Source organism: Oxyura jamaicensis, chromosome 7 (assembly GCF_011077185.1).
Source record: "Oxyura jamaicensis isolate SHBP4307 breed ruddy duck chromosome 7, BPBGC_Ojam_1.0, whole genome shotgun sequence".
NCBI classification, from domain to species: Eukaryota; Metazoa; Chordata; class Aves; order Anseriformes; family Anatidae; genus Oxyura; species Oxyura jamaicensis.
Window position 1 is genome coordinate 33,554,068 of NC_048899.1, and position 24,331 is coordinate 33,578,398.

Sequence of the window (24,331 nt, forward strand, 5' to 3'; positions counted from 1 at the left end):
AAAACGTATTTCTACATGCATTGTTTTCTTGGTTTACTTTGCTGTTCCTGAGCAATCTTTGGTCCTAATGAGAGACTGTTAGGAATTAAATAGGTCATCTTGTTCAGTAAATGGCTCTGGATAATAGGGATTTATTTAATAGGGATTCGTTGCCATTAGGTTCGCTGGGACCACTCTCAATTGCCCATGACCGCTTTGGGGGACTGTAGGAAAGCTCTGCCGAGTCTCGGTGGGCTAGAGCCCACATCCTTGGGGCTGGTTTTCCCTCCCAGCCTTACAAGCCCAAATGGCTATTACATATTCCCATAATCACCCTGGCTTCAGAGCAAGCCTATTTATACTTTTTTATGAGTTCATTTAATGAGACAAAACAGCTGTCTGTAGTGCTCCTCACCACCAATTAGCCTTGCTCCGTGCCGCAGGCGTTTAATCTGCAGCGCTGTGACTCCATCCTCCCGAGGCAGGCTGCTCTCCTCGGCGTGCAACGGGGACGTGACAGCCAGGCTGGGGACACGGTGCTCCCCGTGTCCCAGCCAATGCTTATGTTGCATCTCCAGATTAAGTAAACCAAGGGAAAAACTTTAAAGATGCATAGGCAGAGCTGGGTGGTGCCTCCGTGTGCCTTCAAAGAGGTCTCTCGTGGTGCGGGGGGCAAGCAGGAGGCTGGAGGAGGGGATTTGTGGATGACCGGGTGCTGTCCTCAGCATGAAGGGGATGTTTCTGGTGAGGCTGGAAGCATTTGCTTGTTATTGCTAAGTCTGCAACCAAAATAGAAAGCAAAAAAAAAAAATGAGGATGGAGGGCTGGTAAAAACAAACATTTACAATGGTTGTGATGCATCAGAACAACTGAAAACAGGCCTTCATTGGCTCATAATCACATTAAAATGTGAGCACACAAATTCTGGGTTATAGGCAGACTGACGTTGGCATATGATATCAGAGGCTTTGAAAAGTCACCCCATCTTGCTGTCAGCATGATTATCTCACACACAGTGTGGCCGTGGGATTGCGTGTGGCAGCACCAGCAGCCAGTGTCCGTGTGATTTACTAGGGTCTCCTGCACTGTCCATCCCTTTTGTCTACAGGTGTGTGATCCAAATGTCATGCAAACCCGGACTCGACAAGTGCTGAGGTCTTCTGTCAATACCAAGCCCTGCCCTGAAGATTCGCAAGTGAAGCCATGTATTCTTAACCAAAATTGCTTCCAATATCAATACAATCTAACAGGTAGGTATAATTTTCCAATCTCTTCTCTGCAGGAAGGGACACCAATTACAAGGCACATTAAGCTGATGTTCTGCTTGTCTAAGTGTCTTTGCATAAAAGACCAAGCCCCTTAAAGACTTTCTCCAGTTGTGTTTTTAGTTATGTTTGCGTGTTGTGTTGGTTAAAGCCTTGACATTACAAGAATTACTTGTAAACATCATGAATTTCACTAATGTTAATTACATATGTACGTATCTACAGGTCAATGGGTAAATGCATGATTTTAGTAGTTGAGTTAACATTGCGGGCATGCTGGAAAGAAAACAAGTAAATGGGATGTCTTCTTTTTGCTGGGTCAAGAGGATGTAACATCCTTGTGATCCCAATGAAGGCAATAATACCAAAAACAGTCTGATCTAAAGGCAAAATGGGTGGGCACGGGATACTGAGAGCAAAATACATTGTTTAGGACCTTAGTTGGAAGTAGTTAAATCTGTCTCACGTGAACTAGCAAAGAGAAAGAAAAATTTCTTCTGTTTTGACTAGCTCAGATAATTGAGAAAAACCCTAAAAGGAGATCTGAGGTGAATTTGTGGGCTGGTGGGAAGGGAGAACAGAGCTGGAGAAAATGTACAATCTGAGTATAAACCGAGCCTGTTTGAAATAAATCCCTAGAAGCACAGACAGCATGATGATGATGCCTTTTTTTTTTTATGATCATATTTCAGAAATGCAGATCAGTTGTGTGTTCATGTTTATCAAAGGAGGAAGACACAAAGTAATAGGTTTTCCTCTTGTATGCTCCCGATTTGTTGTTGGCGTATGGAAATTGTAGTTGTTTGTGTTGGTTTCTGCTTATTTTAAATGGTGTTTTATGGCTCTTTTTAGTTTACTTGTATTCTGGCCAGAATTTTCTTTTACTAGTAATACTGTTTTTAGTTCATGAGTATTAGAGCTCATTCAAATAATGGAAAGCTTTTGCTTTGAGACAAGGAATAGGTGAAATTATAGTTGCTTGTCAGAAACTTCTGCAGCTATCAAAGTGAAATTTTGCTTCAGACAATACAGCCCTGTAAATGCACCAGATGGGTTTCATTGACACACTTTATCAGCATTTAACAGTGTTCTGTGCCTTCTGATGTAGCAGTTTTGTTGAAGGGTATCTGAGCACGAAGCAACAAAGTTCTCATCGGGGACCTGCTCTTATTTAAGAGCAACTTTCTTTTGTGTGGTTTCTTCCTGGGTTTGATACGAGCTAACATGGAGAAGCCAAGGACTCGGAGAAGACGCCTCACATGCTGAGTTCAGAGAGGTAGAAAGTGAGTTGCAGCAGTGCCCTGCCATGCTGAGTCCTTTGTCTTGTGCCCACAGACTGGAGCACGTGCCAGCTCAGCGAGAACGCGACGTGCGGGCGAGGAGTTAGGAAGCGGCTCCTGAGCTGCGTGCGCAGCGACGGGCGGACGGTCAGTGTGCGGCACTGCCAGCAGGTGAAGAGCAAGGCCACGCGCCACGGGGAAACGGGCAAAGATTTATTTAATTTTCCTAATTTTATGCCCGACACGGCACAGTGTTGCCCCGGGGCTCCTTAAGGCTTAACATGTGCGTTTTGTTGCTCGCCGACAGCGTCGCCTGGAGAAGCCTGCGGAGTTGAGCAGCGAGTGCCTGGTGGGATGCGTGGTGGACTGCCGGCTCTCTCCGTGGTCAGCCTGGTCGCAGTGCTCCCAAACGTGTGGTGCTGGCGGTGAGTCCACACCTACCTTCCTGCCCCCGCTCAACCCACACCACAAAATTCAGCGTGGATGGCACCCCCAGCCCTGCTTATACCAGAGACCAGGCACTCCAGTTCACACCAACCCCTTCAGACTTGGATGTGCTCAAGTTCCTGAGGTGCAGGGTTTTGAAGACAAAGCAGGCTCTTTTCACAGTACTCAAAAGTGAATAATGCAATTTAGGGAACAAGTAGATAGATGCCTGAAGGATTATTTTAGTAATTAATTTAAACTCTCAGAATTCAGTCATAGGAAACATTAACCCCTGAGACACAGGGAGTGCTCAGAGCTAGCAGAAACGCTAGGGAGTTACAGGATTCTTCATAAATAGTTAAGTAAGTAAATAAAAATCCTTTGATGAAGTTACTTTTAGGAACATAACTATATTAGATTGAATAAAAAAAAAAAAAAAAAAAAAAAAAAACAGGAAGAATATGGTTCATGATTTAGTATGTGCCTCTGCTTCCATCCTGTAACCACAGCTCCCTCAGTATTTTTATTACTCCAGTATCTTTAGCATGGTTTTATGTAGCTCATAATGCTTACCTACATATACAAAGTGAGAGAATTAAGGCCTTTCTTACTTCTATATGATTTAAATAAAATTTTCAGTGTTATCATGAGGAAATGCATTGAAGGTTATATTCAAAATAGACTCATGATATTATTTCCCAGGCTTGTAATGTGCATCGCACATGCAGGTAATGGCTTCGAGATTCAGCAGCCATAATGTGTATTTGAATCGAGTTCACTTAAGGTCAAAAAGCAAAAGTTCTTAACTTCCATGAAGTGATCCCTTCAGATGGATTTCAGAGATCAAAGCATGTTACAGGAGAAGCTTAATATTTGGATTACTGGTGTTCTTTCTTTGCTGAATTTTTAACCCTTTCATGAAGTAGTACTCACTCTCTCAACATAAATGAATAATACACAGATAATGTTTTAACGACAACACACTAGGAAGACTATTAATTCCAAGTTTTATTCATTTTAGATGGATTTTGCTGAATGAGCTTAAATTTTTTTTTTTGAGTGTCAATCACTTACTAAAATAAACAGAGCTACATGTGCAAAAGCAGGTTGGAACTTCTTTATGGTTTTTAGCACGATTAACAGAGCAGCTCATCCTATATAATGCCTGAAGGTCTTTTTATCCTGAGCACTCCCATTATGTAGTCTGCAAGGGACGTGCTACTACTCAAGTAGAGGTATGCCTCATATTGCTGATCCTGAAATACTTATCCAAATCATGAAGATTGGTTAAAGGCCTGATGGTTTCTAATGCATTTAAGGAGCAAATACTTTCTTCATGTCCTAAGTCAGAGCTGGGCTTCTGCAGAGATCTGAGCCAACTGAAAATACCAGTGCCCTGCAGAAGTGGACCTCAGCTCTTCCTGTGAGTGCCCTTGCTGTAGGTGTCAAACCACACGAAAGATAATGAAACCACAGGGTCAAGTGCAAACACTTCTGGTCCACAAAGAACAAAAGTCTGCTATATAGCTAGCTAGACAACTGGCTAGTACAGATCAGGCTGTAGATATACAATTCAAACACTGGAGATAACTATTCTGTGAACCTACAGAAGATAAGCATCTGTGAAAACAGCTTTAAACACTGATATCAGTCACACGTGATGGAGGCACCTGAGCACCAATCCTGCAGCTGTGGCCTTTGTGTGGTTCCAACAGTAAAAACTGAGACACTTTCCTGTTAGTTTCTTCGTTATGTTCCAATTGGACACTACTTAATGATAGTAATAATAGAGAAGACATTAATTATGTGCTCACCTACAGGTGGTACTTCACAGATGAATATTGTGTGAGTTTCCCACCTGAATGTTCCCACACAGCAATACCTTCAAAATCACCATGAGTTTCTCATTGGCATTTGTGAGAATAGGATTAAACCTCAAATTAGACACAGAAAACCAAAGCACGACAATAAACGAGCCATGGGAATAGGCTGTAATAAACACTGATTCTGCTTCCCTTTGCCAAATAAATAATTGCCTGCTTTTAGATAAAGCTAAAATGTACGACTTAAATGCACGCTTCTCAGAAATAATTCACAGCAAATCACCTGCATGTGCTGTTACTAGCTCCACTCTTTTCCTCGTTGACTCCAAATAATATTCTGCTTTCCTGGCTTTTCTTGGAGAGCATGTGAAGGGCCTGTTGAAGTACCATAAGTGACTTCAAAGGGAAACATAATTTAAATATCATTCAGATCAAAATTTAGTGTCGCTGGATGTATGCTTTCATGAGTTTCTTAAGCAACATCGCTAACATTTTTATTTTGTCCGTCTCTTCCAGTAACTTGGTTTGCCGTGATGTATTTTAATGGATAGTACCTTTTTCTTGCTCAGGTTTTATTTTACGGAACAATGCATTTAAACATGATCCTGTGCTGCTGTGTACATGGCCCTGACATCTCGTATGGTTCTGGTACACAGCAGCCAAAGGCAAATATATTGATTTTTATAAATGATGATGAGTAAAGTAGATCCCTCCTGCCTGCCTGCGCTGAGCCTGTGGAGATGTGTAACAGATATTTGCCTCTTGCAGCTGTGGTTCTGGGCAGCATCTGCTCTGGGTGCTGGCTCGGGCTTTATGCTGGTGTTGTGTTATATATCAGGGCTCCTCATACCAGTCGCTGTGCAGTTAGGAAAAGATGTATGGTACTGTGTTAATGCATGACGTTCCCAAGGCCTGAAGCAAAGTTATTGGAAAAGATCATGGATAAAGATTGGAGAAAGGTAACTCCCAGCACACTGCTTTTTCCTTCGTTGAGGCAAATGAATGCACAAGGCTGTTGTATTTTTCTAAGTAAACATTTTCTGGTCCTGGATGATTTCTCTCAAGTTGTCCAACAGATATGCTAAGTAGTATACAACAGCTAAACCTGTGCCTCGTCACTTATATAAGTGACCTCATCAGATAAATTTTGGGGTTCACCTGAGTTACCCCGGGTTGAACACACTGCCGTGTAAATACTCCCAAGTAAATACCAGTTATTTCCAATTTTCAGAACACATTTTGTCTTAATTTTCGTACCATTTAATGTTGCAGAGCAGAGGAAACAAATGTGCGGCTAATTCATTGGAAAATTAAGGTAAAATTAATTGGGAGATAAAGGAAATAACTAGGATTGCTTTCTCTATTCCAGCGTTTGCATTGAAAGGAAATGAATTTCAGATGCAATGAGATTCCTTTCTCCATAGGCAGTAAAAAATAAAGTATTTAGAAAGTAAAGACAGGTGGAGTTTTTCTGCTACTTGAGCGGCAATGGAGCACCTCGATAATGTTTATGGAGTGAGGAAAAAAAAGCAATAGAGCTTTAAGAAATTCACTGCAGTGATTGTGCCCAAGGGAGATTTCAACAGAATTTCTTAGACAAAATTTATTTCTTTAATGATTTATTCACAGTAGAGAAAGAAAGTGGTGGAGAGAGAAACAAGTCAGACACCAGCTGACCACTGTGAATGGAGTGAATTTAAAAGGTTTGGGTAACGGACTGCAGGAAAATAAAATGTAAATAAAAACAGAATGGTTTTTAGTTCCTCTTAAAAGGAAAATCATGGGTTTTGTTCATTGATCTTCCCACTTACGTTTTGTTAGAAAGTTGTTAAGCCGAGAGTATAAAAGGAAATTATGTCTTGAATTAAAGTAGCTTGATGAATACTTCAGGGTTTCCAGCCCCTCCTAAGGAGATCAGATATTTTAAACCTCAGAGCGCTCCATTTCTGCTGCTGCCATTTCAGCCCCCTGCAAGGGCTCAGCACTGAGCTGCTGCCCCAGGGCACCCCTGCCCTGTTTCCCCAAACCCCTGCATCCACAGGTTTCCCATGCTTTCCTAGAGAGCCCTTTCCATCAATAACCAGTCCCCAGAATTCACAAAGCTATACCCCAGCAGCCGGCCTAATTTTTATGAACTGCAAATTGCTGCTGGCTGCAGCAGCTTTTTACATGCCAGGAGCTGGTTCCCATTCTGGGGTAAGCAAAATCACTTCCCTTAGTCTTCTCTGATTCTTCTGTTTTACAAATACCTTGGTATGTGTGTTGCCTTTCTCTGGGCTGTCCCCAGTTTGCCTCCTTTAGCCTTTTGGAGCGCATTGCCCAAACCTCAGTGCAAGCAGGGGGAGCGTTGCTGTTCTGCCCCACCTCTCGGGGGTCACTTCAAGAAACGAGACAAATCGGACGAATTCAGTCCAGTGCAGATTTATCAAAGACCAGTTATAAGCCACCTGCTCCCCCTCAGGGTGCCGTGACACGATGCGTTTTGGCACTGTGTGGCCTGGGGGCAGCTGCAGCCCCCCTCCACATTAATACACCCTGAGCTCCAGCAGTGGACCAGGAGCTTTCCTCCCGGCTCTGGCGCCTGGTGCACCGCAGGAGTTCTTACCTTCCCTTTCCTCTCAGCTGGTAGGATTTTTCCACCTCCTAATGTATCTGATTCCGTGACGGCTGAATGCACAGCCATGTGGATAAGAGCTTTTATCATCACTTCTGTTACAAACTCCCCCGGTCCAGAGGATTAGACCTGGAAAAGGAAAAAGTCTCAAAATTGGCTTAAATGGGTTTAAAAATGGAATTCGATGGGTCAGAACAGGGGAAGAGCACTGTAAAGGTAAGAGAGCTCGCTAAGATATGTCAGTAGATTTTTCAGGTGAGTGAGCTTTTAATTTTTAGTTCCTAAGATCTTGTGGGAAACCCTGCCCTGTAGACATTCACGACGGCTGCTATTAGGAACGTGCCCTAAGCACAGCTGCAGCACAGGTAATTAAAGAGCGCGTCCATAAATCGCTGCGAGCAGGCTCTGGCTGACTGTCACGGCATCCCCACATTGCAGGGTGTTTGCTCCAGCACGGACTCACCTGTACTCCAGATTGCAGCTAAATGACTGCCACGCAAACAGCGCTTCCCCACAAAACCTCCCCCCTTTCCTTCTCAGGGAGTTAGCAATTACGGCCTGCATCTGTCTCGTTGCATGTGTGTGCTCTTATTACCGAGTCCTTTCTCCTTTTTTTAACTGCCTCTCAAATCCCCGTCTACTGGAAGGCGAGGCAGAAATTTTATCCGTAGCGCGATCTCATGCGTTGCGTTGCATAAGGGCTGTTTTCACTTTTCTTTTTAATTGGAGCCCGGATTCTAATTGAATCATTTTGAGTGAAAACATTCCTGGACATAAATGGATGGCAAAGGAGAAGGAAATGGAATTGCTGTAACTTTAATGAATGTATTCAGTTTTATTATTTCAAAAGTAGTAACATAATTGCTTTTTCTATTCAGTAGCTGAAGAAGTTTTCACCAATAATAAATAGGATTTTAATGGAAATGGCAGAAGTGGTTATGGATGGTAATAGCCATTAGAGTGTTTGCAGTTTTCAAATTAGATGCACATAATTGGTCATAAAAAGGAAATTTCATTTGTTAAAAATCTCTGGAAACATATTGAATGGACGATGTTAGAAATGAGGATTCCGTAGGAATTATTTTCTGGCTATATTTAATAATCAGGATTTAGTCAAATATTTAAATGTGTTGCGTAAAAAATAATGTTTTTGGAAAACGTACAAAATTGTGTTCAGAAATATCGGTGGTTGCATCACGGTGCGGAAGGGTTGGCAATTGCATCCGTATCATCTAAATACTCGTCCTGAATAATCGCTTGGTGTTGTTTTCAAAAAAAGAGCTTTTTGTTTATGGGTGGAAAATGAGTCCGTAAGAACGATAACCCGCTCCTCGCCCCCAAACCTGCCTTCGCTCCTTCCTGCATCTCTCACCGCGCCGTGTCTCCTCTCCCCGCCAGGCCAGATGGTGCGCGGGCGCGCGGTGCTGCTGCAGGCGGCGGGTGAGGGCAGGCCCTGCCCGGCACAGCTCGCCCAGCACAGAAGCTGCCCGGTGAAGCCCTGCTACGGCTGGCGCCTCGGCCCCTGGTCGCCCTGCAGACTCCAGGTAGGGCTCGCGTCCACGCCTGCTGCCGCCGAAACGGGGCTGGGGTGGCGGGATTGATTTAGGATTAGGGGTTGTGGTTTGGAAGTTCAGGAACATAAACCTGTGCGCGCGATCTCCCGGCTGTCAGCGGCAATTTACGGCGGTACGGGTTCAAGCACTGTGAGCTTATAGAGGTACTAAAGGAGATTTGTGGGGTAAATGTGCTGCAGCAAGCATAGTCACGGTGACCTATAATTTAATTATATAAAGTAACTCTAACAAGAAAATAGATATGCCTGGTTTCCAGAGCTTCATCTATTTTATCTTTTTTTTTTTTTTTTTTTTTTTTAAGTACCATATTGCAGGTCTTTCTCGGCAAGGTCTCCAGTGCACTAGTGCTGCTGTATGAAATGCTGGCTTGTACTTTCCCCGCAGTGTGACTTTCTTTGTAGCAACCTGGGAATGGCAGGATTCAGCTCCTCGCACACTCCGCACCGCAGCTGTCATTCTCTCCCAGCCATTGACTCGCATCTGGCTTGAATTGATTGTTTTCCCCCTATACTTTTTCTTTTCTCCTTAGCTGTTAGATCATGTTTCCTATATTAAACCAGCTAAATGGGTAACCCAGATTAAGCAGACGTGAATCTTCCACGTTGCAGTTTCCCAGACATAATGGAGCCCACTTGGTCTGCTGAGAGCCATCTTAGCTGAGGTGCGGGTGGGAGAATTGCCCTGCCTCATCCTAGGGCACGGGACCTCTACACAGGTCTGTGGCTGCTTCTCCAGACTGTCAAATATAGGAAAATGAAGGCAGTAATGGAAGTGAAGCCACATCCCATGTGTTTTCTGATCTGCCCTCTATGTCTGCTCGATGTCTGGGTGCAGTCGATGGACCTGTAGCAAATTCTGCAGGCAGCAGAATAGATACCTGGAATTTCCCCAGCTTTTTGTAAATGAAATGTGAAGTGTTACAGCCTTTGGACAGCCCAAGATCACAGAACTGGAAATATATTTTGGGGTCACCTTTCTTCCTGGTTCCTGTGCTAAACAACAACTCACCGCAGCTAAGGCAGGATATGAATATGGTCTTTGTGTATGCTGCATGCGGTATTTATTTATGTATAACATCCTCAGCTGATATGTTGCCCAGCAAAGGTAAGCAAATTCTGCTAAACATTAGGGACGAGACTTTCAAGGGTAGGAGCTAACATAGCTGATAAAAGAATTAGTAGGGAAGCTGAATTAATGCCCTAGCATATTCCAGAAAAATAACACATCATGGAAATTAAAAATGTGCACCATCCAGAACCCAGCTAAATTTCAGCACAGAGAAAGTAATCACGGCCTCCTCTAAGCCAGATATCATCCTGTGCTTGCAGTGAGATAGAGCTTGCTTCTCGTCTTAAATTACTGTGTTGTAGTTCCTCACCCCTTTGCTTTGTTTTGGAGAGGAGACATTTTTTTCATGCTCAGCTCTCTTTAATGAGGTTCTTTGGAAGTAAATGTAGTTCATAAATACAAGGTGATTTATTCCTGTGCTTTTCTGGAAAAGAAGCTTAAGTGTACTTCCTAAAGAAAGCTTTCAGAAGTCAAGTTTTCAAGGATGCTTTGTTAAAGAAGGTAAATGCATCATGTGGTAAGACCAAAATGCATATCATGAAAAAGTCTTAGGGTAATATAAACAGGACAATTAATTATAGAGCTAAAATATTTCTTCCTTGTATTATGAGATAACTGAGTCTGCATTTCTTAATCGTAGAAGGACTGTGTTATGCTAAATTGACTTCATGTGAATAATTAGAGGTGTGTGCATGTTTAGGAGTAGAACCTGCTAAGTGTTTTGTATTGCTGGTTTTCACAGTATGTAAATCAGCACACTGCTCTCCAGGCACATGTCACAGGCACATGTCACAGGCACCCCTCCAGCAGACCTGGGCATTTCTGCTGCATTCAGAGGGGTGCAGAACCTGGAAAATGGTCAATATACCTATTCTTAAAGGGTTGATTACATTAATCATTTTCTTATTGGAGTTGAAGTGTTTTACACTGATTAGTAAAAAAAATAAAATAAAAAATAGGGAAATAAAAATTAGCAGTGAATGACAGAGTTCAGAATTTTTCCATTAACAGAATATAAGCCAAGCAGCTAGATATTATCAGGCACTATCCGCCTAACATTCATAAGAAGACGAAGAACCCTTCCTGGGGTGAAGGGCTGAGACATAGAGGCTCTGTGCAGGTGCTCCTGGAGGGGCCCTACCTCCAGGCTGTATTTAGGGAACCCAGGGGCTTTTCTGAATCATCCAAAGGGTCAACGTAGAAATTTGTGCAGCCAAACGGACCATGAAACTCTGGAAGTCAAATCCCTGGACCTCTGGAAGTCAAATGGACCTGGACCCTCTGGAAGTCAAGTCCCTGCATATTTTCTGCAAGGAGCTCATGACTCGAAAGGCAGAGGCTAAATCTGTGCAAACCTCATATCATCACACCTCCCAAGGAAGAGCACTTACAATACAGATTTGATCCCCGGAGTTTTGAATATTTGATCATCTCTGTGGCAGTGCTCCTCTGATTAGCAGCTACTCACCAAATCCTCATTGTGCCATTACTGCAGCAAATTTCCACTGATTCCACACCTATTAATTAGGTCTTCAAATGTATAATTTTGGGGACATGAATAATTTTTAGGATGATAAGAAAGTTAATGCATTGCTCCTGCATTGCTTATGACCTTGCCAAATATATCAAGAAAGCCCAGTTTCATTTTCCTCTGTAGATGACAAGATGACATTGTATCTTTTAGATGCATTCAATTCATTGTAAAAATGCATTTCGAGTCTTAAATGAACGCAAGAAAGTGGAAAACACTGTTAAAAAGCTAACGTTTATTTTTGGATTTGTTTGAGAGTCCATGATTCATATTTACTTATTTATTCTAAATATTAGAAATATGAATATATTGCCAATATTTCGTGATAGAAGGATGAAGAATGTTGCTTTGAGGCATGCTGACTTTTATAATGGAAATTACCAAAAATGGGTTCTTTTTATCTATTCTTTATATTTGTGTCTGTATTTACATAACTATTCATACGTTTATATGTATGGAAATACTTAAATATTTATGTATTGTTTGTAAAAGAACAAGTATCTTCACATTTTTTTTTTGTCCTTTCCAATAATCCTCAGCCGTTCCTTGAGCCACTTCGCTGAGCTGCGAATGGACTGCAGTTTGATTAGTGCCCATTTCCCCGGGGAATTTTCTCCACATTGTATTCTGTTTCCACCAGCAATTTCTAAGAACTCTAACCCAATTGACAGCCACATGAGTTATTCACACACCATTAATCTCGGGCCACTATAGAGGTTTCAGGGGTGAAACAGTAATTTAGAACAGTAAGTTGCATACTGACTAAAATGAAACATGGTGTTAAAAACTTGAAATCCGGCTGCGTATGGTAAATCTACACTAATATTTCTCTAAGATACTTTTGATTAGCAGTGGCTCTAAACCCAACTAGTTATGCTTCTATTTCTACTTCACTGTGCGTCAGCAACAGAAAAGGTATGGAGAAAATGAAAAGGGTGCCAAATGTTTACAGGAGAGCCATTCTTGAGATTCCTGCTATCAAACACACTGCCGAATAAATGTACTTGGTAGGAGCCATTCTGTTCTGCAGATGAAGTCCATTACTTTAAAAGAATCTACTGCCAACTGATTCAAAGTAGCATTTCCCTTGGTTGTATAAAAGCAATGTTTCATCCTTTTTCCTGAGCTTTATTTACTGAATTTTGTAAAGTGCTATTTCCATAAGGCTTAAGATGCATGTTCATAAAGCATCACACAAGGATTGTGCCTTGAACATCACGGCAGCTCTGTTTTTCAGAAGAAAATGAAACAATTCCACTCTCTAAAAATAGCCTCGGGGCATCATTTCTCACAGCATCTTCAGCCCTTGATCACTGGGTTAACCAAACAACATTGATTTTCTGGTAAAGGAAGTCTTCAGCAAGTCGTTTGGTGTATTATTGCGTGTTTCAGAACTGGACTGAAGAGCGTGGAGTGGCTTGGATGGAGCCACCTAATGCTTGTTCAAACTGGATTCAATGCCAACAAGCTGGGGCTGGCTTCAGATGACATTTCAGAAAGGCTAGTGATGTCTCCACCTCAGAACCAGTAACTCCCTGCACAATTAAGAAATTACACAAACAACCTAGTGCACGTTAATCCTCGCAGCCTAACTGAAGACATTGAAGGATTTGTGCTGTTGCAGAGTTTAAAGCATTTAATTGCTCATACTGGGCTGTGTCGTCAAAGGAGGTGAAGGGAAATGTCCCTTGCTTATGGGCAGGCTCTGCACTTGGCTGCTTTAGAGAAGCAAAGAACTCCTTCTGGATCTTTTTCGGTACCCAATTCTTCTCCTAGGAAATTCAAGGCTTTGCCACGTGGGAAGGGACCAGCTCTCCTGAAGCCGTGCTCTTCACATTTGCTATTTTTCACTGTTGCAGCAGGGAAAGGGCCTGCCTGAGCTCTGCCCCATCTCCTTGGTGGCTCCTTTCTTCCTGGATCTCCTAGACATGGAAAGGAAAGGACTTGTGTGCTCTTCTCTCTCCCCTCTTTGGTTATACACATTTTTCCACGTGGCTCTGCCTCTGAGCTTCTGTAGGGCTGCTTACAAAGGAGATCTCCATCTGTCTTCCCGTAACTGGGGATACTATTGCAGTCCAAAAACTGGATTTATATCTCTGAAGTCTTTATTTACAGGTGAAATCAAGTGTATTTCTTCTGCCATCTGCTAACACCAGCAATGTGTGTCTCTGTTCCCCTCTGTCATTTCCTAGGGTGGGCAGTGCGGAGATGGATTGCAAGTGCGCAACCTCACCTGTGTCGTGCATGACGCATCTGTTTCTGCTACAGCCAAACCAGTGGAAAACGCATTATGTGCCGAGCTGCCTTTGAAAGAGACCGTGCTGCAGTTACCGTGCTCTGTGCCCTGCCCAGGTAAAGACTTTTGAAAGTCACACGACGCTGCTGTCTGCAATAGCTTTCCGAGACGGAGAGGCTTGCATAGCTGAGTACTGGCAGCTGCCGCAGTCAGAATTCGTACTTCAGCAAATCACGTAAATGCTCAGTCTGCTGTTTCTAGATCACCTGAAAAAGACTTTCTTTTTGGAGAAAATGAGAATCCCTGCGAAGCAGAAAATCTGAATAATGCATACCATTGGGTGATAAACTGAGGTTATTTCACTGTTAAAGCTGTTGTACGCAGCTTGTCCTTAATCCTTGAAGGCTGGTTCCTTCAGGAGACCTGTGATTTATTCTTTCCGTGTGCAGGTGACTGCCACCTGACCGAGTGGTCGGAGTGGAGCTCCTGCGAGCTCACGTGCATCGAGGGCAGGAGCTTCGAGACAACGGGTCGCCAGGCTCGATCCCGGGCATTTGTAGGTCAGTCCCCTGAGAGCCCCGAGAGCTGCTCCGGACAAGTGATGGAGACACGGCCTTGCTCAGGTAGCCCTGCCAGAGTTTCTCTCATTCAAGAGTTTGCTCTGACTTGGTTGCAACGTGAAGACTAACTGGTATTGACATTGCAGGAGGGAAGTGTTACGACTACCTGTGGAAAACCAGCCTTTGGCGAGACAACGTACGCACAGTGTGGTGCCAGCGCTCGGACGGAATAAATGTCACAGGTATGCCCCAAATTGCCATGCACAATTACGAATGGAAAGTCTTCATGCAAGTTGTTCTTCTGTATCACTGCTCAGACAGCCTTCCTTCCTGATTCCTCCAGAATCTCAGTTCAGGTTTATGTGTGGGAAAGACAGGTGGGAACGCACCAGCCCTGCTGTCAGGTCACCATCATGCATGTCATTGCATGAGCTACCCTGACTGTTGCGTTGGGCACAGGAAGAAACAAATGCACATACAGTAACTGGTCTGCCTAGGCAGCCTTGTACAGCTCTTAGTGCAACTTCCCAGCAACAGGGGAGAGGAAGAGAAAATCACGTGCTGGTAGAGAGCCCAGCTTCTGTAACTCTCCTTCTATTCAATAGACAGGAATCTCAGATCACTCAGACTGTGAGATTCCTGCTGGTGCTGTGACCTACAAATTCTGCCTGCACAGGATGAAAAGTGAAATCCATGGTCAGCACTTTGAAGCTCCACGAGAGATTGACAAAGGCAAAGGGCTCGCACATTCACAGGATCTCAGTATGCAGAGGATGAATGAGGAGAGAGCAGGAAAGAAAATGCAGATGTTCTTATCTAGCTCTATTTATAAGGACTAGTTAAGATAATATACAAAAGTTTTATGTGCAAAGGTTGCCAAGTAGTTAAGAACTCATTAACACTTTTTTTTATTTTTATTGCTATGAGGCAGAGTTCCCCAAGTGAGGGTGGGCTAAGGCGTTAAGTGTATTATATCTTTTTATGTAGATAAGACGTTAATGAGGACACAGAAGATCTGCATCTAATTCCTGATTCTGTCCCCAACTTCCTATGTGGCCTGGGGCAAATTGCTTAAATCTGAATGTCTCTGTTCTCCATTAACAAGATGGGTATGATAATAATTCCCTGCCTTGTTAAGGCAAATTAATTAATGTGATGCCTACAGATATTATGCTAATGAGCTCAGTAGACTACTATTTAACCATATAAAATAAGCAAGCATGCACTTCTTACTCTATGGTGATCCAAGTCAAAGCCATTGTATAACATACCCTTGAAAGCACTCTTTTTTTGGAAAGTAACTTCTTTTCCAGGAGGGTGTGCTCTTCAGACCAAGCCTGCTGAAGTTCGTCACTGCAGCCCAGCGTGCAGAAAACCCTTCTCCTACTGCACCCAGGTGCGTGGTTGCTGCTGAACGTGGCTGAGGTATTAACACCAAAAAGCCTATTCAATTATCTTCTGGATGTTAAACGCGTGCTAGGACCTAGGAAATAGTTTAGTGTGCCCATGGTACCACCTCGAGGAAGTTGAAGGAATTTCAGTCGAAGAGAAAAGCTTCATAAACCTGCACAGATGAGTGATAGTGTATATTAGTGTTGTAATTTTGGGTTTGTTTTACAGGAAAGGTTTGGAACCTCTTGGTTTAATTTTTATTGAATGCTATTTTACTGTCACATAGCAAACGGGCTGTTTAAAACTTATGTAAGAGAGGAGATAAAAGCATATTTGCTCTCCTGCTCCTCCAAGGACACAGGAGACCTCCATGGGTGCAAGGAAGCTGTCGCGGCCTGACCCCGCTACCTCCATACTGTTAAAGCAGAGTCTGGAGTGGACCCCACTTGCTGAAATGTTGAGCATCAGCAGCATCTGATGAATCTTTGAGGCAGCATCTCCTCTTTGCCTCTGAGCAGATGTGAGCCCAGGGGTTACAAACGTCCCTTCTTGTAGTACTGAACTCCAGTGAGAGCTTCCAAAAATGCCTCCTCCTCGTTCTCTGTGGCAGCACTGTGGCAGAGCACAAAACCACAAAAGCCCTTGAAGTATCCAGGTGCAGCTGGGGTTTAGATGTTTCTATTTTAAATACAGCCGCCGCAGCTCTCAGCTTCAGCTGAGTATCTTGTGGGAGGAATTACCATTGGAAACAAGCTCATGGGCAATTGAATACAGCTATAAGGGTTGTTGTGAGAGCCTACACAGGCATATAAACGATGGGCAGACATGCATTTATTAGCTATTTAAATTCTTGAAGGTTCCTTCACCTTTTGCTCAAAAAAGCTCAGGATCGTGTCTGTCAGTGAGAGGGGAAGGTGTGGCAAAATAACTGACGTCTAGTGTTAAATTCTTATCACAGATATACTGTAAATCCCATGTCTGCTTGGATAATACCGAGTGTGCCGGGCCTTCAGGCAGGCATTGTAATAATAAGATAATTAGAAAAGAAAGGAAATCTAGTAAATAAGTAAATAAATAAAACTGCATTAAAGCAGACATCCAGGAAATGGAGTATCTGCGTAGTGAACCACCACATTCAAAGAAACATCTTGAAGAAACTGCCTGCACTGGTCCAGGGCAGCAGATGCTTGGCCCTATTATTAAGCTTGTTGTGATGAAAATGTTTCCTTACTGGGCTTCTCTGTAATTATTAAATCCTTTTCAACCAATTGCCAATGTAGTTTGGCTTTTTGGGCTGAAATGGGTTTGCAAGCACCAGCTCCTAGCTTGTTTGGTTTGATGGCAGTTAACTTGCTAATTACAAGTGCAGGATGTACCTTGCGCTTTCTTCACCGTTTACCTGCAATTTGTGCTGTTCTTCAGGAGGCTACCATTCATTTTAATATCGAATTCCCTTTTATCACCTAGAGAGGAGTCTGCGGTTGTGAGCGAGGATATACAGAAATAATGAGATCAAATGGTTTCCTGGATTACTGCATGAAGGTACCAGGTTTAGAAGATAAGAAAGCTGATGTTAAGACCATTGCTGGAAAAAATAAACCTGTCAACTCAAAAATGCATGACATTTTCAAAGGATGGTCTATTCAACCTTTTAATCCAGGTGAAAAAACTTAAATATGAACGGAATAAATTTTCTTTAACTACATTTCTGTAGAAGAAAGATACAAGCTTTGTAGATCATAACATCAGAGATTGTGTCTGGGAGCGGTGGAGCAGCCTCACAATTTCTACCTTGCATGTCATCTCCTGTTCCTTTGTGACTACACTGAGTAATCACAATCTCTTATGTTGAGAGATAGCAAAGAGAATGAAGCAATAATATTTTGCAAAAGTATATACTCATGTGATTTGGGGGGATGCTTAGAACACTTATCTGATGATATTTCTGTAAGTAATGTGTTTGGACCAGGGAAGGCATCAGTAGCACTTCAGAAGATTCTGAGCAGAAAGTACTTAAGATTTCATTAGAGAAAACATTGGTTGTTTCTTGCTGTATTTCAAAAGTGTATGATAAAAAACGGGGTAGAAAGTGTAAAGTTTGAAGGCTTAAATGTTGAAGTGAAGACGTTAAGAAATCAAAAATAAGCCAGAAGCAGGCAAGCTGCTGTGCCCAAGCAGTAAGTCCTAAGTGGATCTTTGGCTTGGTTGGCATAAAGTGCTTCCCAGCTGGAACTGCAAACTGGATGTACCATACCTGACCGGTACACGGGACTTGAGCCTTAGCAATAGTATCTGATTACTATTTTGACTGTTATTTTGGAAAATTAATTTATTCAAAATAGTTTTCTGAAGAGCAAACAGAACTTTAAAATGGGAAACAAAAGTATCAGGCATGTCAAGTTTTACTGAAATTCATGAGTTGTCCACCTATTCAGAAATACTGTCAGTGCCATCTTCCCTGTGTTCTGCTGTCTGACATTGCATTTGTTTCCTATTAGTTTGTAACGAACACGGGATTTTAGAAAATATGTAATGGAAGGTTCTGTTGCAGGGTTCAGGGAGCCACAATTCTGTCTGATTTATGTGTTCACACTTTGAATGTTACATTTACATATTTGATTTGCATACAGTAGTTAACCTTTGCGTTGACAGTCTCAGAGCTAATAGAGCTTGGTCCAAAGCCTTTAAATATGGCTGGTTTTTGATCAGATTCATCATCCAGAAGCCTGTACAGTTCACCAGCAGTTTGAGTCACAGGTTTGGGGTTAATTGCCATTTTGTCAGCATCCATGGCCCTCCGTAGGCAGTCTTACTTAGGAAGCAGGTCTTCACCCGTTACCTTTATGGGGTTAGGAAAAGGGAGGGGGGTGTAGGTGGATGCTGCCATCCTCCCTTCCTTAAATCAGCATTCAAGGCTGCAGCTCTGAAAGCTTCTGGTGGGCTTGACCTCAGCGCACCATCTGTGAGCCTGTTCTCCCCCGAGGGACTAAAAGACACAAACAGGGGCTAAGGAACTTCAACAGAACATGTTGTTATTTAATTTTAGGGTATAAATGTTACAGAAACAACACATGGCAAAGGAGTAAGCATGCTACATGTGTGCTAAGTATATCACCAACCCCACAGCGTCCTGTAGGTGCCTCTTCAGACTGTGTGTGCTCTTCAGACCCCATCTCAAGGCTGGCATCTTCAAGTTGTTTCCCCTTGTCTTGCTTCTTGACAAAATATGTAATTGCTTTCCTAAAACAGGTCTGGGGTTTGCAGTAATTAGCGCTGGCAGAGCCAGGAGACCACTGTTACCTACCAGTTATGCTCCTAATGGCAAGTCTGTGGTGGATGCTCCCTCTGTGGATGGCATTTACCACCCTTTGGTGCCATAGTCTTTGGCATCTGTGTCTGTCTCCAGACTTGTATCTGTTAGTAAAATTTTATGTGCCTTTCTCTAGTTAATTTGTGATTTTCCTTCCTGGTTACAGTTCGGAACGCAAATTTTATAATGATTTAATGAGGCTGATATTTTTGTTCTTTTAAATGCTCTGCAGGAGAGCACAGAACTGATTTCAAATCAAGCTGTGTTTTTCCTTTCTTCACCATACTCTGGGAGGCCAGAGTTCAGAACAGAAACTTTTCAAGTTGAGAGGCAATTTAAATAGCATTGTTTAAATTGTCGGCTGACATGGTCCAATGCCTTTATGTTGGGGATGGAGAGCATACCTGCCATCATAGCAGACCTGGTGGGATGCCTTGTTCTTGCTGTGACAATCCCTTCGCAGGACTGCTGAATGTTTCTTGGCCATTTCTAGTTGAGACAGCAACGCATTTCATACCTAGGCTTCAGGAAAAAAAACAACCAGACATGATGAACGGGGCTCTTCTCACAGGGGAGATAGGCTCTAAGTGTTTTGAGGGAAGAGAAAATCTGTGAGTGATACCTTCCCACAAAGCCTAGGAAAAAACAAAACAAACAAACAAAAACCCAGCACCGGAAGGAACAGGAGCTGATAAAATAGGTTTCCCTTTGAATAAAATTTGTAATTCAAGCATAAAATGTAAAAGAGGTTTGGTGATTGTCCTGTGCAGTAACTCCACACTCACATGAGTGAGTTTGAAACGTCCTCTGTCAGACCACGTCTGGGTGCATGGCGCAGGTTCGTGTTTCTGCCTCCAGTGTGCATTAACAACTCCATTGATATGAATCACTGCATGGAAAAAATACCACAGCTTCCATCCGCAAGGGATTCCTTACAGTCAGCACTGAGCAAGAAGCAGAAGTATCGATCTTTTAAAAATTAGTATTATTAATGCAAAGCCTTAACTCAGGGCCTGCCCAAATACCATTTTATGAGACTGCCTTTCAGAAGGAAGTATTTCAACACACAAGCTGAAACGTCTGTGGGGGGAGGTTCTTGCATGGGTTGCAGAGTGAGTCCCCTGGCAGTGCATGGGGACAGACCAAGCAGTCCTATCCACAGCCCTGTCTCACCTACTGAAAGCTCACCGTGTTTCGTGCTCTGGTGGTCCAACTCCAAATTTGTTGCCCTGCTTCATCCCTTTTACTATTCCAAAACATATCCTTCTTCTTACTCTAAGCTGAGTTAATTCCTACCTGCCTTCCAAGCACTTTTCAGCTTGGGCTTGCTGATGTTTACCCCAGCTGACCCCCAAGTACCTACGGAGAACAGCCACATCCCTTCTCAGTCGTCATTTCTTTAGCCTGAACCCCCTAGGTGTGCCTGCGTTGATTTCTGGGTCAGCTCGACACTCAACTGCTCTTTGCTAGAGCAGCCACGGAGGCTCACGAGCGAGTACATCGCAGTTATCTCCCCCCAGCCCTGCTCTCCGTGGGCAGGAGCCTGCCTGCGGTGGCTGCGGTGCTGCACTGTGAGCATGGGCTGTCTGTACTGGGCTGCAGGAGCTCAGCCAGAGGGCAGGCTGTGAAATAAGGCTGCTTTGGAAAACTGGCACCAGGAGTTCCTCTTCAGTATTCATTGAGGAAAACCTAAAGTCCTTACCAAAGTTAAGATTATGTCTTTAAAACGATTGATTTTTACAAGAATGTTTTTTCTATCAAAAACTTATTTTTAATGGATTATTCCCAGTTAATCCTTGCTGTGTTTCCCATCAGTGATGCTATTAATTTTGCTTGTGTGTTTTCTCTTTATTTATCATCTTGAGAATTTGCGTATTTTAGAATAAAGACTTTTATTCTTTCTTTTTTTCCCCCCATCCTTCTTCCCAATCTTCCAACAGATGGCAAACTGAAGATGTGGGTGTATGGAGTATCAGCCAGCGGGCTCCTCATCATAGCTTTCCTGATTTTTACATCCTTCCTGATGTGGTAAGTATGATGTGTTTTGTGCTGTGCTTGTTCTCTTTTATTTAAATAGCAATGCAGAGATTTAATCCTTGAGGTGTTAAGGAAGAATGGAAGTTGGATGAGGGACCTGCCTTCATGTGGCTCCTGCCTCAGAGTAATTTAAAGCTCTCCAAATTGCAAATTCCAACTGACCTGACCATGAAGATGTTTGGTGGCCAAGCAGGGAAAGAGTTACTTTGGTTATCAACAAGCCCATATATTCAGACTTCTGCTGGGATTGGAAAGGGCTTTTTGTTGTATTCTTTAATAAAACTGAAAAAAGGCAAGGAGATTGATTAGATCTAGGAGCCGGCTCCCATTCAAGGAAGCACCAAACAGAACAGGGTCATTCAGCTGGAAATGGTGTTTGACGTGGGAATACAATAGACATGTATGAAATCAGGAATGGAGTAGAAAAGGGGGCTAGGGAATTTTTATATCCTGCAATATAAGAAGTAGGAGACATCTGATGAAGTGACGGCTTAAAATAAACAAAAGATTTCATTTTTCATAGAGTGCATTATTACCTTGTGAGCTTACTGCTATCAGGGGCTGTGTGTGCCAGAAAGACAAATGAATTGAAATAACACGAGGGCATAACAGTTCATGGAAGGGAGGGTCTCTTGGCGTTAATTCTGGTTTTCTGGACATACGCCCCGGATCAGGTAATCCCTAAACAGCTTTTGGCACTGAACACCTCGGGAGGAGACATGCCAAATGTCTAAAGCTGCCGTTACCAGTCACTGTTAGAAATAGGGTTCTGGGTGTGCTGAAGCCCTGGTCTGCACCAAGGCGTCTCTGATGGAGGGCTTTATTGTGAGGGAGCGTCCCCACCATGTCCTAACAGCAACATCACCCTATTTCATCCAAAATCACTTTATTCTCTCCCGCTGTCTCATCCTTTCCCTCATTCTCTCTTCAACTAAAAGCTTAAGTAACAGTGTTTGGATGATGCCTGGGAGTTGTAGCTTCCTATTTTTTGAGCTCTATAGCTACCGTTTCTCTGAGATAAAGCAGCAGAGCATACTGAGGAATTTTAAAATAGCATTTCATAGTTCTCCGTCACTAGAAGACTAGCGAGGAGGTGTATTTCGCAGTAATAATTAGGGTTGTTTCGATAGGGTGCCAAGGAAAATAGCCAGTGCGGGAAGATAATTTTTTGTTGAAGTTTGTTTTTGTTGTTGTTGACGTGCTTGAGCTTCACACTCTATTACCATTTGCATTTTTTGTCTCCTGAAATATTTTTATTTTTCTTACAGCAAAAAAAGCAAGCAGCATCAAAGCACTCCTCCACAACAGAAGCCTCTAACCTTAGCCTATGACGGAGACATTGACATGTAACATAAAAAAGAAATCCAAATGTAGACATTGACTGCCTTAACTGCTTTCTTTTTTGTAACTCTCAGACTTCTCAGTTTTTTGAGGAATCTCCTGATGTGTAATATACCGGGCAGAGCAGAAATATTGCCACCTCGTTTAAAAAAAAGAAAAAAAGTGGAATCAAAGTCTTGGATGTTGGTCAACTTTTCTGAAGAGACTGGAAAATGCATCTCTTCCTGTTGAGCAATGGGAATAAAAAAAAAAAGAATAAAGTCTACTGACATCAAAACGAATTGGTATTAAAAAAAAATAAAGCACCAACAAAAAGGCATGACAATCCAGAGGAAAATGTGACATTTACTGTAAATGACAAGTTTGACACAGCATCATTATGCACTATATTAGTGCAGGGTTCTTTATTCTTCACATATTTCAACAATGAGTTTTATAGTGTTTACATTTCGTTCAAAGACTTTAAAACTGGATCATGTATTTTGAGAAACACAAAGAATAATGAGTTGGAGTGTCTGAAGTTATCTGGTTTTTTAAAGTTTCTTCCTTCTTATCCTGTTTTCTAGTCTGGAATATGATTTCACTTCATTTCCACCTACAGGACAGAATAAGGATTGCTAAGAAAAAGCCTAGGTGGTTTCTTAACTGAAAATATTTTTTAAAAGGTTGAGTAGATAGGTGTTTTGATGAATGGCTAGAGGATTTGATTGTTTAAAAAGTATTTTAAATTAAATAAAACCATGTAGATACATTATGGCCAGTTTAAATTGTTATTCAGTTTAATTAATACAAACTCTGCTTTTGTATTTAAATTTTCTTATCTGAAATATTTATAAATTCTTTTTTTGAATTTAATTACCTGACCTCATTTAATATGCATCAAACACAAATACAGTTTGTAGAAGGTCTTGCTTTTTTTAAATGTTTCAAAACCACTGAAAAGTTAAATGTTGTAAACATCTGGGAACATTTGGAGAGGGTATGTGTTTATAATAATACGTGTTGCAAGTAAGAAAGTGCCATCTTGTGGTATTGACTTGTATTTATAAGCAAATAAAACGCTAAAGGGAGTGAGAATATTGCTTCTGGTATGTTGAATTAAATGTGTGTAAACAACAGTCTTTATTAGTCTTTTACTGTGTCTGGGATTGAATTCTGATTTCAAACAATTCTGGCATGTTTTGCGCTGTAGTGATTAGCTGAAGAAATATTGTAGACAAGTACAAGTTGAGAGAGTAATTGCAGATCTGGAGAATGCTTGGTCTTATTTTTAGCTCAATGCTACTTCTTATTTGAATAATTAGAAGGAGAAAAAAGAATTATTACCAGCCTGGCACCTACACGGCCCTTGTCAATGTGCAGTTACTTCACAGTGGTTCATCACAAGAGAAGAGCTTAACTAGGGCAGAAAGCAGGGCCTGTGGCGTTTTGTTGCTATTCAAGTTCATAATTTTAATAGGCTGGTTTCTCTGAAAATACAATGGTGTTGGAGATAGCTTTACCTCCCCAGGTCAGGCAGGATGTCACCTGCCCAGCGTTTATCGCACAGCATCAAGCCGCGGTGGTGCTGTGTCTGCAAAGCAAGGTCAGGAACATGCTTTCCTCTTCCCAGAGAAAAAATCTTGAAACCGAGAAGGAAAATTGTCTCAGTTGCTGAGAACCCAGTTCCTGTTGAAGATGTTTGGCTGGCCCTGCTTTCTACCATGGAGATGTAACTGTTCATGGTATAAACAGCAGGATCTGATGTTTCTCAGTAACACTGGGGGCCTGTATCTTTTTAAACAGTGCCCTGTACTGAACCTTTGAGTTACCTATGCGAAGAGTTACAAGAGGAATGATAGCCCCATGATATTAGGAAGAATACCACCAGACCATAATATATTTTATCTGTGGGT

The 24,331-nt window shown here is 42.3% G+C and overlaps 1 protein-coding gene across 3 annotated transcripts in view; it reads left to right on the forward strand.

Annotated features, from left to right (window-relative positions):
• THSD7B (thrombospondin type 1 domain containing 7B) overlaps positions 1–23,549 on the forward strand; it is a 309,975-nt gene extending 286,426 nt beyond the window's left edge. For 2 of the 3 annotated variants that reach the window (XM_035331981.1, XM_035331983.1), the window contains 11 exons: positions 1,088–1,229; positions 2,580–2,695; positions 2,832–2,949; positions 8,786–8,931; positions 13,753–13,912; positions 14,246–14,419; positions 14,503–14,598; positions 15,670–15,752; positions 17,216–17,408; positions 20,999–21,086; positions 22,364–23,549. In XM_035331981.1, coding sequence (XP_035187872.1) covers positions 1,088–1,229; positions 2,580–2,695; positions 2,832–2,949; positions 8,786–8,931; positions 13,753–13,912; positions 14,246–14,419; positions 14,503–14,598; positions 15,670–15,752; positions 17,216–17,408; positions 20,999–21,086; positions 22,364–22,445 — 1,398 coding nt within the window. In that variant the 3' untranslated portion in view covers positions 22,446–23,549. Of the gene's footprint in view, positions 1–1,087; positions 1,230–2,579; positions 2,696–2,831; positions 2,950–8,785; positions 8,932–13,752; positions 13,913–14,245; positions 14,420–14,502; positions 14,599–15,654; positions 15,753–17,215; positions 17,409–20,998; positions 21,087–22,363 lie in introns of all 3 variants that reach the window. The other variant, XM_035331980.1, reaches the window with a different exon arrangement.
• Positions 23,550–24,331: the final 782 nt, after the last annotated feature.